The following is a 15374-nucleotide window of genomic DNA, read 5'->3' on the forward strand; positions in this document are numbered from 1 at the left end:
AATGGGAAAATATTGGGAAAACGGTTTTGGAAAATATCGGATTTACCCAAATCTGAGAGAGAATTGGGACATAGCTCTCTTACTAAGCAAAAACAAAAGTGGGAATTTTTAGTTCTGGAAAAGGTCAAAGTTACTGTTTTGAAAAAAGATTGGGAAAGTTAAAAACTAATTCCAGTTTTCCCATGAGTTATGTATGAGGACATTATTTCCCAAATCTTGGATTTGAAACAGCTGCTAACCGGCTGCAGTTATTTGATATGAGGCTATTGCTACAAGGGTATTAGAGGTACATTTATATGGTACAAGTGAAAAGAAAACTAGAAGTAAAAAAAATCAGACACATGTGGTGTTGACTTGTATTATGCATTGTATTATATAAATGTTTCATTATGGCATGTGTTTAAGCAGTAAAAAGCAAGAACTGGGACTAGTGATATAAGGATATACCCCAAAAGATGAGGTCTATGGAATTTGTTTTGTGAATGGCTCATTATCACATTTCACATGCTCATGATACTGTCATGACAGTCACTACTAATGAGACACAAAGATCCTCTTGACAAGTTATTTTCAAACTTGAAGATGTCCATAACTAAATAGCCATACACCATATATGAGGATCTGGTAACCTAATATCATTGCATTACGTCCAGAAAACACTGTGTTCATTCCTTCTTTCTCCACTGTGTGTGAGAAATCCACTCCCCACTTGCAATTCCAATGACAGAGTGCCAAGAAACAGTGTTTCTACCATGTCTCCCTTGTGTCTCCCTAACATACAGATTCTTGTGCCTGCTACTTTCAACAAAGAAAAATACATCAACTGTTCTTTGACAGTGGTCAATACTTTGGACATGGCCAAACCAAATATCATGCAAATGTTCTCCTTGAATAGACAGCATATCGCCGCACTCAATATAAACTGGAACAATGATGGTGTATGGCAGCTGTCTTGCTTGCCTCTGGTAGTCAACAACAGAATTTACACCATCATCACAGTTGTAGAGTATAACCTTGCTCTTGACACAGTCAAGTGGGAATAACAACTGCTCAGAACCTGGTTCAGCCTTGACTTTAATAAATCCACTCCAGAAATCACTTGCTTGACTTCCGTCCTCTGTAGTAAGAGGAGGGTAACTTGGCCCAACTGTCAACAGTGTTGCACGTTCTGTTCCTTCACATCTGATAGACAAAAAGTTGCATATCAGTAAAACCGTCTCATGGCCATTGATGTCTGCTATAACATTCTCTCCTTTGTAGACAACTGATCCCTGATATCCTACGTCAGACAGGAAGGCCTTACTTGAAACAAAGACGACTGCAGGCACCTCTCTCGCAGAAATATCCAGTGTGTCTGCAATTTTGACTCTCTCATTCAGTGACAGTGATTTGACCTTTGACATTGCACCCAGTAGAAATTGTCGTCGAGTTTGAGGTTCCTTTTCTGATTGCATGTGGGCGATTTCAGCTGAACTGGCAAATCCCTGAGAACACAAAACAGATTAGTGAAATTTGTAAAATTGATATGTTCTGAAGTGGCAACTTTATATAATCATCAACAAATGTCTTCTGCCAGTGGTTAAATGTATTACGGTCAGTTGTACGATATTAAATTTTGAACTTCTACCGTGTACTGTTAATGAATTTTGGAATACCATGGATAGCTCTGCAACATTCTTAAGGGGGTTAAATTCAGTGCTACAAAATGCAAAAAAAATGTATACAGCAATATATTCAAGCTATAAAATTTGACATACATTTGCAATGATGACCAGGTATACATTAATTAAAAATGTTATCAAACAATTTTCTCTCCGAAAAGATCAACAGACCTTAATTTTTATTCCAATGCATGGTTGGGAACATTAAGCTGGAAGTCAAGTTTCTTGTTAGTTACTAGCTACTATCTACATCTTGATGTGTGCAATGTTTCCACTGACATTATATCAAATATCCATGATTTTTAAACATTCAAATGCCAGGGCACAGCTCGTTTTTGCTGAACTATGTGGTCCTCGGATAGGAAACGGGGGTTACCACATTGGCGTTTCAAGGTGCTCTTCATGTTATCAAGTGTTTCTTCTGTTTAAAACCAATTTGAAACAGTTTGAAATGAATTTGAAATGTGTTTCAAACACTACATTTAGATACTTTGTGAATAATCCGCTTAAGCCCACCTTTTCCTATGGAGGGCCACATGTAAAAAAACATTTATTTTAATTTACCATTGCCAAGTCAACTTTTCCAGCCTTCCTCTGATCAGAAGCTTACAGTGGTTTCAAAAATTCCCGCCTGGACTCTGACTGAGCAAATGTTGCTTCAATCCCTTTGCAGTTATTTGACTTTTTAACGTATTGTTTTACAGCCCTCTCATATACCGCACACCAATAGTTGTCAGGGGAAGAAAAATTGACTATGTCTTCATGTATGTGAATCAAATTATGCACTGATATCGTGCACATGTGCAATCCCTGAATTTCTTCAATCTGAATGTTGAGCCGCCACGCTAACTTTCTGTGCAGTTCAATCATGTTATCATCCCATGATGTTCGGCCACGATAAAAGTGGAGTTCTGTAAGTCTGGAAACAAGTGATTAGATTTCCAATTCATGCCTGTCAGCTAGTTTGCCCATAAATATACAGTCAGCCATAGGAAAGGAAAACTTCTGCAGTCCTTCGGCTTTCCACTGTCCTACATGTACTCCTTTACATTGTGCAAGTGATCGAGGAATTCTTCCAGCTTTAAGCTCTTGTGTCCATGGGAAATTCTCAACTTGATCATCTAAGTATGATGGATCGAGGAGCTTCAGCTCTAGAATTCTCTCTAACTGATTTTTCACAACATTAAGGCAGACAGTGTGAAAAACATCAAATACCAGGTGCTTCAGGATGTCAAAACCATACAGTGGGTAAAGGTATTTATGTAGTATGCTCGTTCCAGTGAAGCCTTTGGTAGATGACATTGCTTTGCGAATGCTAACTCTTGTTTCATGGTCTATGTCAAACATGTCCTCAACAGAAGATTCAATAGATCTCTCTTCCCAAGGATATCTAAAGTGGTAACGGTTTTCTCCATAATACACATGTGTGTTTGTGCTATTCTCAAGTAGTTTACCAACCATTTTACATCTCCTGCATCCAGACTTTCCTTGGTTCAAGAACTTGCCACATTCGCACTGTCCCGGGTGATCTGCTGTCCAGCACAGAAGTAGCACACATACTGTCTCCTCTTCACTAGTTTGATAGCCTTCTACCTCTATCTCCCTTGGATAGCTGAAAACCTTGAAACCATCAATAAACCCTTTAGATATGTCCTGCAGTAACGGCTGTAAAAATGGGTCAAGAGCTTCAGGTAGGTTGGGAACCTGATAGCAAGGAATAAAGCCAACCACATATACCTCTTCTACATGGTTCCTGTCATTTTTGGTCATGTTTGCAATGCTAACTTCTAGTGATCCACACCCTCTATAACTTGTCCCAAATGGTTGCCATCCATCCCAGTGTCCCACTAGGGCCAAATTCAAAGGAGATCCATTGGTGACTTTAATACGGTGTTCAAAGATTTCAAAGCAGTTTGGGCATTCTACATCTTTACTTCCATCTATGCCATTGGGAGAATTGATTAACTGATCGGATGAAACTGGTAATCCACAATGATGACAAAGTGATGGCAAAGTCCAAGTGCTGTTAGGGTCCCAGAACCACTGCAGTTCAATCCATCGCTCGCCATCCCAGAATTCACATTTTTCTGGATTGCTGTTTTGGCAACCAAGCCAGTTATCACGTGCGTTCCAATGGGACAACATTTTTCTACACATATCAACACTTTTAAACCAATTCTTCACTTTTGTGCTGATGCCTAGGTAGTAGTATTTTAGATAGCCTTTTTTTCCACAGTAAATGCACAAGTCATCCTTATTCTCCAGGACGCTGTATTTTCCGGTGTAAACAAATTTCTTAGTAGTTTTTCCATTTCTTGTTTGTTCCTTTTCATTTCGACAGATGCAAATAAACAGTAATTTGGCGTCTTCGTATCCCTCTTCTTTTAACAGATTCTGCACTGAGTTCCAGTTTCTTGGCCACAACGTAAGCAAAATTTCACGATCTATATTTTCACTATTATGGCCGGCTAATAAAAGAGTTTTGCCATAATTTAAAATGTCCTCAAACGTTTGGCAAGACGATCCACTTCCCTTCACAATCCTAAGAGCATCTAGAACGGCATTAACCACTAATTTCCTCAAAGGGTTGGGCTCCCTTTCTTCAGGTTTGTCAGAAGCATGTTGCTGGATTCTCTCTCTCGGCAAGCTGGCACAGCGTTCATCTTCCTCTTCATCGCTACCATTATTGCTGTTGTCAAATTGCATACCTTCAATATCTTCATCCATCTGTGTTTCCTCATCTGAGAGGCCATCTTCAGTAGGGTTGAAACTACATGCAGGTAAAGGTTCGCGAAACTCATCCAATAGGGACCGAGTTTTGGAAACAATTTGGTTTTCTTTCCAGTGCCTAAGTTCGGTACCTCTATCCACTGCTCGTCCATTGCAGCTTGAACAAGGGCAGTGAACATGACGGTATGACTTATCACTGCAGGAGCACGATGTGATGCTACTTCTTATCCAAATCGGAGGACTTTTTTCGCTACTTTCCATATAGTTTGCCGCCATGTTGCTTTTTGTGATAGATATATGCTGTCCTAATAACACAGTGGGCTCAGAATCACTGTGCATGGACCATTTTTCGGCGGGAACACATAGCCAACCTTAGCCAATCAGTTCACGGCTTTCAAACACGGTCCAATCATGAGCCAGCGTGGCTGGTGGTTTTTGTTTGCGCACTTAAAAAATAGGCGCCATTTTCTAGAAGTTGTTTTGTGGGCTGTTGACGCGTATCGACAGGAGTTCTTGTGCAAAGATGAACGAGGAAATAAACGTGGAAGATAAAACACAAATAAGTTCTGGGGAAATAAATCAAAAGTTATCACAGCTCTTCGACCAAGGCATCGCCAAAGCATTTGAAGGTAATTAAAGCTTATTTATGTCTTCTCGAAAGATGTATACCATCCTGCGATCGTTTTGTAGGTTGAATGAGTTGTTAATTTCACTTTATCATCCATTATTTGATGACAGAAGAAGAAGTAAACTGCCCTTTAGCCATTGCCGATCTCTTACAAAGAGATGCCGACTCCCCAATCTTCGTGAAGCTGGGGTTAAATTACGGGAAAGCCTTGCGATTCAAACAAAAGTTTGAAAAGCTGATTCCGCCATCTCCACGAGGAAAGAGAAGGAACGTTCTGACTACGCTATCGCCAAGCAGTGCTAAGCCTTCGATGGGCGACATGGCCACATTTTCGCCAGAGCTCAAGCGTTTATATCTTTCAAAGTGGGTGTGTTGTTTTGTTCTCAGATTACCTTGATTTATTGGCAAGTGGAAATGTTAGATAAGTTATTTTTGTAATCCAACCGTGGCCGTTTTTGCTAAGTTTTAGTTTCGATGGCCTGGCATGGCTCATACAGTTTGACTTCTAGCTGTTAGGCCAGGCCAGGGGTTTTGTTGGGTGTTTTTTATCAAGGTTTTCGGTAATTCTATTTACCAAAAATACGGGTGTTATAATTCTGTACTTCAATTATAATTTTAGGTATTTGTGTAATTGATTTTGTATTTTTAAGATACACTTGTATTAGTATCACATGCCTGGGGATAGAAATGGGGTATACTGATTGGTACATGTATCCCATTACTTCCCTCCCCTCCTTAGCTGCCTGGGACGACTGAACTTTTTGTTCAAGTTCATGCTATTTTTGTTTCAGGGGTTACCTATTTACTGCCGTGTTATTATATAATTATCCTGTAGGTACATGAAATTCAGGTTTAAGTAATTTCAACCAATTTTTTTTATTCATTACATTTCATTACCATAAATCAGAAGCAAGGAAATTAAAATAACAAACTAGATTGAAATCATTTTAACCAGCTATGTTTATCGGTTGACTGTGCAACAAGGGAAGTCCTGTGCTCAAGTTTTACCGTTAAAACTACACTGTTGTAAGGGACGACAGAGCCAGTTTCTATTGGAAACAATTTGGTATTAACATCCCAATAAAACACATGAATCGCTGAATTAGCAGCAAATGTTCCTTGAGGAATTTTTTAAAGATAATTTAGAACAGTCTTATTTCAGTTTATGCAGTACTGGTCAAATGTCTCTTGCATCTTCAACTCCTTTACATTTTGTGTAAATATATACAGACGTAAACAAGTGGGAGTGCTAGCAAGTGAGAACTGGAAACAAAAGTTTCCTAAATTTAACACACCAGAGAGAAAAGCTGAGCTTGAACAGTTTGCTAAGAAGATCTCTGATGAATGTTCACTGCCTGAGGCTGGCTTCTTCTCTGATGGTATTGCTCAGCATATTAAAAGCTTCTTCAGTGAGCAACGGAGGTTCCAGAAAACCAAGGAAAAGGTATCAAATGCATATATACCTGGTGGTAGATATTTCCTTCACTCATCTCATTAGGGTGGAATGCTGTGAATTTTAGGGTTGGTTGGTTGGTATTTAATAAGACATTGCGAGATTTAAATGACTTGTCCAATGACTGACTGTAATTCGTTTTGAAGTTTGGCTGTATACCTAACAGCTGAATAAATTTGTTTGTTTTGGAATAACTAACAACTATTTCAAACCGTTTTTTAAAGTTAGCAGTAGGTAGCATGATTGCTTTGACATGCTATTGACTGGTTTTCATTTTGCTAGTTTGCAGTATCGCCATCCCCATCAGAGTCCAGCTCCAGCAGCGAGGTAGAATTCACACCTCGACCCAAACTTCCATCTATGGTAAGCTACGGCAAGAAACTTTTGCAACCATTAATTTATATTAATTTTAATAATGAGATGCTGTTGGTAAATTTTCAAAGAATTTTCCTTGGGTGACTTCCCTTGAAGTAGTCGCACTGTAATAAAGGGAGGTACCTTATTAAGTAAAATGTTAACATTATTACTGCAACATAAGTAACTGAGAGGTATTTCTGCACTTAAGTAATACAGCGTTGATATGAAAGATTCTCTCTTTTGATATATGTAGAAAAATGAACTAATCCACTACATCCTTCTGTTAAACAGCCCAAAGAAAATCATGGAAAAATGCTTTCTCCTGATAATTCTGAGGTATGCACTGGAATACTGTTTTTAGCATTTTATGGCAGAAAATATATAATATTATAACAAGAATTAAGAAAAAAAATTAAAAAGTATTAAGTCTGTTATACTCACTTTAAAATGTTAAAGATTTTCACGAAAAAAGCAACTTTATGCAGCTCAAATGATTGGCCTATCAAATCTCTCCTTGCCATCCTCTTAGTAAATTTAACAACCTGACAGGTATAGCTTACATTTGATTGAAAATGCTACATTACGGAGGTGATAATCCTATACTGCACAACCAGAAGTGTATCTTAGAGCCGGCTGCCTGCTACAAAATGTCAGTAAATAATAAGGAACCAGGACACACTCAAACAAAACTGCCTGCTGAGTATTATATTATTATGTTAATTGGCCTGCTTAGCACTTTGTTTTCTACACAACCTTGATTACAATCAAAGATGTCAAAGTTCTTATATACCCTCTCCATTATCAGTCAGCATAGACACCAAACACATTATTGAAGTAGGTCTGAATCCTTGTACGTTGCATGATGTTGGGATAATTATCTGGCAAATCTGTCATTATAAGCAAGGTCATTTAATAAAGGCTGTACTTTTTGTATTTAGGATGAAGATGAACTAAGCTCCACTGATACTGTGATATTAAACGTAGACAATGATTTGTCAGGAAATGAGCCAGATGAAGCCTGCGAGGAATCATTGTCAGCTGAACCTGCTTCTGTAAACAAGATAACCAAAAAGTCAGCAATGGTGATAGTAAAGGCAGTAACTGGAAAAATTCCAGAACGGGAGGAGCTTGTTAAAATGTTGAAACGGAGGTTTGAGGTTCCGTCCAAGAGCCTGACAGCACTCAAAGTATCACAGATACTAGAGGTTACAGCAAGAAAGCTGATTACTTTGAAATATGTTTCACTAAAAAATGGAACCAGCTCAGGAGATGTCAGGAAAAGTGACATAAATGTGCACAGAGAAATTGACATGTTAAATTTGGAATGATTGGTCTCAAAACTAATGTTTCACTTAAAAATGTCACCTGTCCTTGCTGTTCACAGGAATTGACCAGTGTAAAGTTTCTTTGTTGAATCTGCACAAGGATTCATGTTATTTGTTCAAAGATACTAACTTTTTTTAAAGTTTGTTTCACCTTGTTTTGAGTTGACATTAATTAACTTGCAGAGGCTTTATCTGTAGCATGAAGGTACTCAGTTTCCCTTTAGTGCATGATTGTTGAAATTGTTGATTATGTAAAACATGTTAAAATATGTACAGGAGTAAATAATAAATACATACTATTTTTGGAAAATACTGAGACGTAATTCTTCTTTTTGAGGAAATAATAGGGTATATTAAATCAAATGATTGATACATTGTTTTCAAAATACTGGGGGAAATAATTACCATTCTTGTGAAAATAATGGGACGGAAAATCCCCAATTTATGGAAAAACTGTAACAGGAAAATCCCATAATTGTGGAAATATTGGGACAGGACAATCCCAGTTTTGAGAAATCATTGGGACAACAGAATCTCAATTTTGAAAAATTATTGGGACAGCAGAATCCCAGGTTTCGGAAATTATTGGGACAGCAGAATCCCAGGATTGAGAAATTATTGGGACAGCAGAATCCCAGGATTGAGAAATTATTGGGACAGCAGAATCCCAGGATTGGGAAATTATTGAGACAGCAGAATCCCAGGATTGGGAAATTATTGAGACAGCAGAATCCCAGGATTGGGAAATTATTGGGACAGCAGAATCCCAGTTGGGGGAAATAATTGGGTTGTTGGTAAACCCAAGAATGGGAAAATTATGGGTCATCTTTATCCCAATATTGGGATTTTAATGGGATTTCTTTGACCTTAAAATGGGTTTGGTAGCACTTTCCCAATTTTGTGAATTCACAATCAAAACCCAATAAATTCCCAATAAAACCCCTATTTTATCCCAACACTGGGAATCCAAATTTTTTCCTGTGGAAGACAGTCAAGACAACAAACCACAGATGATGATTCTGGTGACAATGCTTCTTCTGGTAAGCAAACACTTATCAGTCTGTACACAAACCATAAATAAATGAGTAATTATTGATCATTTTACCTCTAATCTATTCAGTATAATAAAATGACCGAAAGGGTGCAGCCTTTGACAAAATCTTGAAATGTAGTATTGAAAATAATTTTTAATTGAAAAAATCACTGCGACTAACTAAACTCAGTTTAAATTGCCTGTAGGGGTTCAGCCAAACAGTACCTTTCTGCCTTGGCTGTCGTCAGCGGGCCAGACAGATGAGGCAGGACCTGCAACAACCTCAGAGGATGACACCTCAGAAGAAATGGAGGATTATGTGCAGAATTATGCATGCTCACTAATGTTTTTCGGCATGCTTATCAAATATTACGAAGATGCCATAAAGGAGGGTGATGCCAATCGTGAAGAAAAGTTTTGCAAAATAGGCATGCTTATTTTCAAAGCGAGGGTCAACAGGCAATCCAACAGAGTTCAGTATGCCTTCGAGTCATTCAAGTACCTGGCACTAGTCAAGGCAGTCTTGCCTCCACAACTGGCTTTGAAGTTGAAATGGGGACGATTTGTAAATTCAAAGGGAGGAGCAAATAACATGGAGTGCAACCGGCGGCTGGAGAGTGAAGTGCGTAGTGTTAAAGATAAAATGTATTCTGTATTCTCGCAATATTCTTTCATTGCCTCAAGTTCTTTTAATTCATTCTGATTTGTGGCAGCTTTAGTTATTTTTGCTTTCCTTACACCAAATTCTTTAGCAGAGTAAAATAGAATGGCCTGAGATGCTTGATTGTCTCTACCTGCCCTACCACTCTCTTGTACATAACTTGATAAGGATGCTGGTGCCCGAAAATGAATCACTTTACGAACATCAGGACAATTGACACCCATGCCAAAAGCAACCGAGGCTATGATTATTCGCAGACACCCAGCTCTGTCTGTGAATGACTTGAGAATTGCCTTTTTACAAGCCTCACTTGTTAGTTTCACATAAATGTCAACGAGTCTCTCCTTTGTATCTTGATGGAACATCTGTTTACCTAACTCTCTTTCGAAGTATTCATACACCTTGCAGCAATCCGGGTGACTAAAGCAGAAAACTATACTTCGCTCTGCAGAAATGCCATTTTCTTTCAGGTCCTGAATTATGAGCTGGAAACAATTTGTGAATGCTATCTCCATCTTTTCATAGTCATTGTCTTGGTACTTTTCAAGTTTTGAAACAGAATAAAAAATATTCATTCTGTTGTTTGAGCCTTTTACCAGGGTAAAATCATCCATTGAAAGTTTTTTAACCATATATGCCAGGCTTGTTTCAGTTATAGTAGCTGTCAGTGCCATGAGAGGTAACTTTGGTAACAACAAAGCTCTTACTTCACCCAAGTTGTCATAAGCACTTCTGAAATCTTTGCCCCTGACAGATAATTGAGCAGAAAAAAGGACACTTCTTAGTTTTATACAATTTTATAAATGTAGAATGCTTTTTTAACCATGAAAATAAACGCAAAGTAACTTAATAAAACTAAATAAGGGGACAACCAAAAAAATACACAGTCCAAAAATTTAACACAATTATGTAATTTAATTTAAATACTAACCACTCTTCGATACAATGTGCTTCGTCTATGGCAACACAATGAATGCGCTCCTTTGCAATTTGCAGTGTTCTCTTCACAACAACACACTCGAACGACTCTGGAGAAAGGATAATAACTTGGATATCACCAGTTTGAATTCGGCTGATATCTGCTTCGGACACGTTTGGAGTAAGTTTCAAACTTGACAAACCAAGTTGAGCAACAGAAAGTCTTTGGTCGTTTCATGAGTGCGGTTAATGGAGATATCAAAAGTAACATACTCCACTCTTTCTTTGACTTAATGTTTCGTAGATTATCTCAGACTAGTGGGCACAGTGAATAGATGAGACTTTTCCCATACCCAGTCGGTAAATGTTCAACAACGTCTTTTCCTTTTACGTATTAACTTAGAGCTTGCATTTGCTCTTTTTTTAGGAAAAAATTCAAGTTGCATGACAAAGCTGCAGAACTAACCGCGTCTACAAAGACAGGATCGTATTCCGAAAAGATTCTCCTGTACTTTTCACCCAATACCTTCGAAGCTTCCGCCATATTGCCAAGCTAGGTGCACACACGCGCAGTAGCCGTTAGCTAGAAAACTGACTAACCGACGAGCATGCGCAGACAAATGATCCTGGACCCTCTCTAACCGGCGTTGCGTGACAGGAGAGGGGGTCCAGAACTGGACTAGCTACCCAGGCGCGAACTTGTAAATTACGATTTTTAATTACAATTTCTTTAAGAGGAATTTGTTTGCATGCCGACAGCCGCTTGCTAATTCTGATCGTTTGTTGAGCGTGGCAAGCTCTGGATGACAAATTATAAAATACTTCTCGAGTGTACATAAGTTGCATTTTTTGGTGCTGTTAGAATACGTGCGTGCCCTTCCCAAAATCTTCCACGCAATGCTGTAATTTACTTTAGCATTTTTCAACCGCCACACATATTTCCTTAACTCTGTCTGCTTGCTGTGCACCACATTCCTGAAGGACTGGTTTAGGTTAGGGTTAGGGTTAGGGTTAGAGTTGAAGTTGGCGTTCGCGAGAAAGGCTCTGCTTGAATCGAGTAAGATCTTTATTGAATATGTGCTGCATGTTGCCAGGATACAGTCTCGAACCCAAGCCTAATATGCCAGATCTCGCCGCCATCTTGGCTTTTCATGGTACAGCGGGCTCAATTATAACCATCGGTTTTGTCACTAAACGGACGCTCGCACTGGAAAAACCGGTTTGACGAGAGAAAACAAGATTGACTAGTCCAGAAGTTCGGGCTGCGTCGGCTTTAAAGGGTTGACGCGATTTGGGCAGAGCCTACTTTTCTCCTCCTCAGTAAAGAAAAAGACAAAAGGAGGCTCTGCTCGCAGGGTGAGGCCTATTTTGAGATTATTTTTGTACTCAATAAACTCAAAATAGTTGACGATATCTCCAAACAACCATTCCACACTCGTACGCACTGAACTCATAGATGTATTAAACTCTTCCATATGTCAGAAGGGGCATTGTAGATGGATACGCAGGGAGTATGCAGCATCCCCATAGATGCACATCTCTTGTACAGTAGGGGAAAAGGCAAATTGTGTCAGGTCAGCATAGAGGCCAGACATATCTAGCATTCTTGCACCATGCCTTCGTCCCTCTAAAGAAAAGCAAGCAAAAAAAAAATCAGTCAACAAATAAGCCTGCAGAAATTTTTCAGAAAGAGACCATTGATCTTAGTCAGCTAATTAAGATGACTAGATGAACATGGGGTTTGCTGTTCTTGCAATCAAGGCACTTATGACCTATAACTACGTTAAATATTGCAAAACAATAGCCAGAATAAGAGTATTTCAACGAGTGTTAAATAATCCTTATGCAGTAAAATCTTTTGGTTTTGAGCTTCTGTTGTTTTGTTTTCGTTTCCCGAAAACAAAAACAGCTATGGTAGAATACTACTATGAATAGCAGCTGTTAGGTAAAGTCTGCTACGAGCCTAGAAGGCCCATCAGGCCCATCCGGCCGGCGCTTATCTCCGGTTACTGTAGCATAAAGTCACTAGGAAAATTTCAACTCCTCCCTGGATGGGATGCAAGTCCATTGCAGGGTTAATAATAATAATAATAATAATAATAATTTATATAGCATTTATAAAAAAAAAAAATAATAATAATAATAATGATACTCATTTAAATGTTAAAAAAATACATAATAAATAAATAAATAAATAAAGGTATTACAAATCAAAATATTTACGGAAAAGATAAGTTTTAAGAGAAGCTTTAACAGAGTTAACTGAGGGGCAGTTCTGAATATTTAGTGGCAAAGAGTTCCAGAGGCTAGGGGCTGCTGCACTAAAGGCCCTATCACCATAATGGTTAGAGTTGGTTCTAGGTACACTTAGCAAGTTCTTATCAGTGGAACGAAGTTTGTGCATTGGTTTGTCTTTTCCTAAAATTCCAGATATATAGTCTGGAGCCTGATTATTTAATGCCTTACATGTAATAAGTAGAATTTTAAAATCAATTCGGGCTCTGATTGGCAGCCAGTGAAGCGTTTGTAGTACAGGTGTGATGTGCTCCTGGTTCTTTGCGCCTGCTACAAGCCTGGCTGCAGCATTTTGCACACACTGTAATTTGTTTATCTCTTTATCAGGCAGCCCTGTGAGAACACCATTACACGAGTCTAATTTAGACGTTACAAATGTGTGCACAAGTCTAACACAACTTTCTTGGTCCAGATGATGCCTGATTTTGCCAATGTTTCTTATTGCATACCATGCTGATTTGCATATATTATTAACATGTTTTGATAGCAGTAGGTGTGAGTCCATAATGACTCTGAGATTTCTTGCCTTTGGTTTAGGTGGAATGGTGCATCCATTGATGTTAATGTTCGGTATATCTTGTGAATTGGAAAAGCGAGATGTAAAGTGGACAATTTCAGTTTACTAGTGCACCAGATCATTATGTCATTAATGCACAACTCCAGCTTGGTTAAGACAAGAGGGCGCTGATCAGATGAACCAATAGTAATATAAAGTTGTGTCGTCTGCATACATCATTGCGTCTAGTCCGTGTGTGAGAATCACATCTTCCAAAGGCGCAAAGAACAATGAGAAGAGAAGAGGGCCTAGTACCGATCCTTGCGGGACTCCATATAGCAGAATTTTATCAAACGAATCAACTTCCTGAATTCTAACCGATTGTGTTCTGTTTGAAAGATACGATCTGAACCAATTCAAAACTGTTTCCATATCGATGTTGTAGCTTTTGGAGCAGAAGTTCGTGGTTGATAGTGTCGAAAGCAGCCGACAGATCCAGCATAACCAAAAGCACCTCCTGTTTATTGTCAATAGCACTTAGGATCTCATTAAACACACATAATAGCGCCGTCTCAGTACTATGAAAGCGCCTATACGCCGACTGCAACTTGGCCATCAAATGGTTGCTGATAAGGTAGTTTATTGTTTGAATGAGCACTGCACGTTCACGACGTGCAAGTTGGCAACACAGGGACAGGTTTTACCTTGAATAATCCATCGATCACTTGAAATAACTGTTTCTCATCTGAGTTTGCTATAAGCGATTTATAATAAACAGAGTTGATCTCTTTTGTATATGACCTGCAGAAATCAGTATAAATCAAGCGATGAACCTCTAGGCGGGTGGATAGGTATCTACGTTCATATTGGCGTTTTTGCTTTTTCATAGCTCGCAGACTTTCATTAAACCATGGCGCACTGGGACGCAATGTAATGGTTCGGATACATTCCGGAGCATGCTTATCCAAAAGTTCTCGCAAGATCTGATTATAATTATCAGTAAACTGTTGACATCAGTTGAGGTGCTACGTGTTTCTGAATGAAGTGAAGAATTCAAAATATTGCTGTAGGAAAGCTTTCAAGTTTATCTTCCTGAGCTGTCTTTGCTTGACAGCTTTCCTCGTTGGTTTTGTTCTTGGAAAGGCAATGGAACATATCACTGCATAGTGGTCAGATGGCATACTGGACACTATCTTGCAATCAGATAACATTTGGTCATTCTGTCTGTCAATAAACAGATCTAATGTGTGTCCACTACGATGCGTAAGGCCATTGATATATGGTGTTACACCCACAGACTCCAGTAAATCCCTAAACAGGGAAAAGTTATAATCACCAGTCAGTAACAAGTATCCAGGAGTAATGCTAACAGTCTCAAGGAGAGATGAAATTTCCCTAAAGAAAATGGTAGGAGTTGCTTCTCGATTCTTCTTAGACGGTTGAAGTCTGTACACAGTAATTAATCTGAAAAAAATAATAATAATAAAATAAAATAAAATAAAAAATAATAAAAAGTAAGCAGATTTCTTATTTATAGATTGAGTGTTCCATGTGGCGACTCTTATACGCAACATTCTGTTTGAATGTGTTTACATTCCTTAGATTGGCTAATTTCCTCGCATGGTTACCCATAACAAAGGATCTGTTATGAGGACGTACTGTCACTCTCACAGGAATAGGCTGGGCATTCTCTTGACAGTAGACAATCGATGGACCAGAGTGCTGAAGAGATATATTATTTTGCAGATTTATAGCATTTTCTGGACAAACAAAATATTTCTTTATATTATTTTGCAGATTTATAGCATTTTCTGGAC

General features: G+C 38.6%; 1 protein-coding gene and 1 pseudogene across 1 annotated transcript; both read right to left on the minus strand.

Moving 5' to 3' along the window:
- Window positions 1-665: 665 nt before the first annotated feature.
- Window positions 666-4667, minus strand: LOC138009705 (uncharacterized; annotated as a pseudogene).
- Window positions 4668-9661: 4994 nt separating this feature from the next.
- On the minus strand, window positions 9662-14173 carry LOC138009706 (uncharacterized). The gene is made up of 4 exons (XM_068856740.1): window positions 13936-14173; window positions 12271-12393; window positions 10780-10876; window positions 9662-10595 (listed from the first exon to the last, which is right to left on the minus strand). The coding sequence occupies exons 1-4, from the start codon at window positions 14171-14173 to the stop codon at window positions 9662-9664; spliced, it is 1392 nt and encodes a 463-aa protein (XP_068712841.1).
- Between the last annotated feature and the right edge of the window lie 1201 nt (window positions 14174-15374).

This window comes from Montipora foliosa, chromosome 7, assembly GCF_036669935.1.
Source record: "Montipora foliosa isolate CH-2021 chromosome 7, ASM3666993v2, whole genome shotgun sequence".
Taxonomy (NCBI): domain Eukaryota; kingdom Metazoa; phylum Cnidaria; class Anthozoa; order Scleractinia; family Acroporidae; genus Montipora; species Montipora foliosa.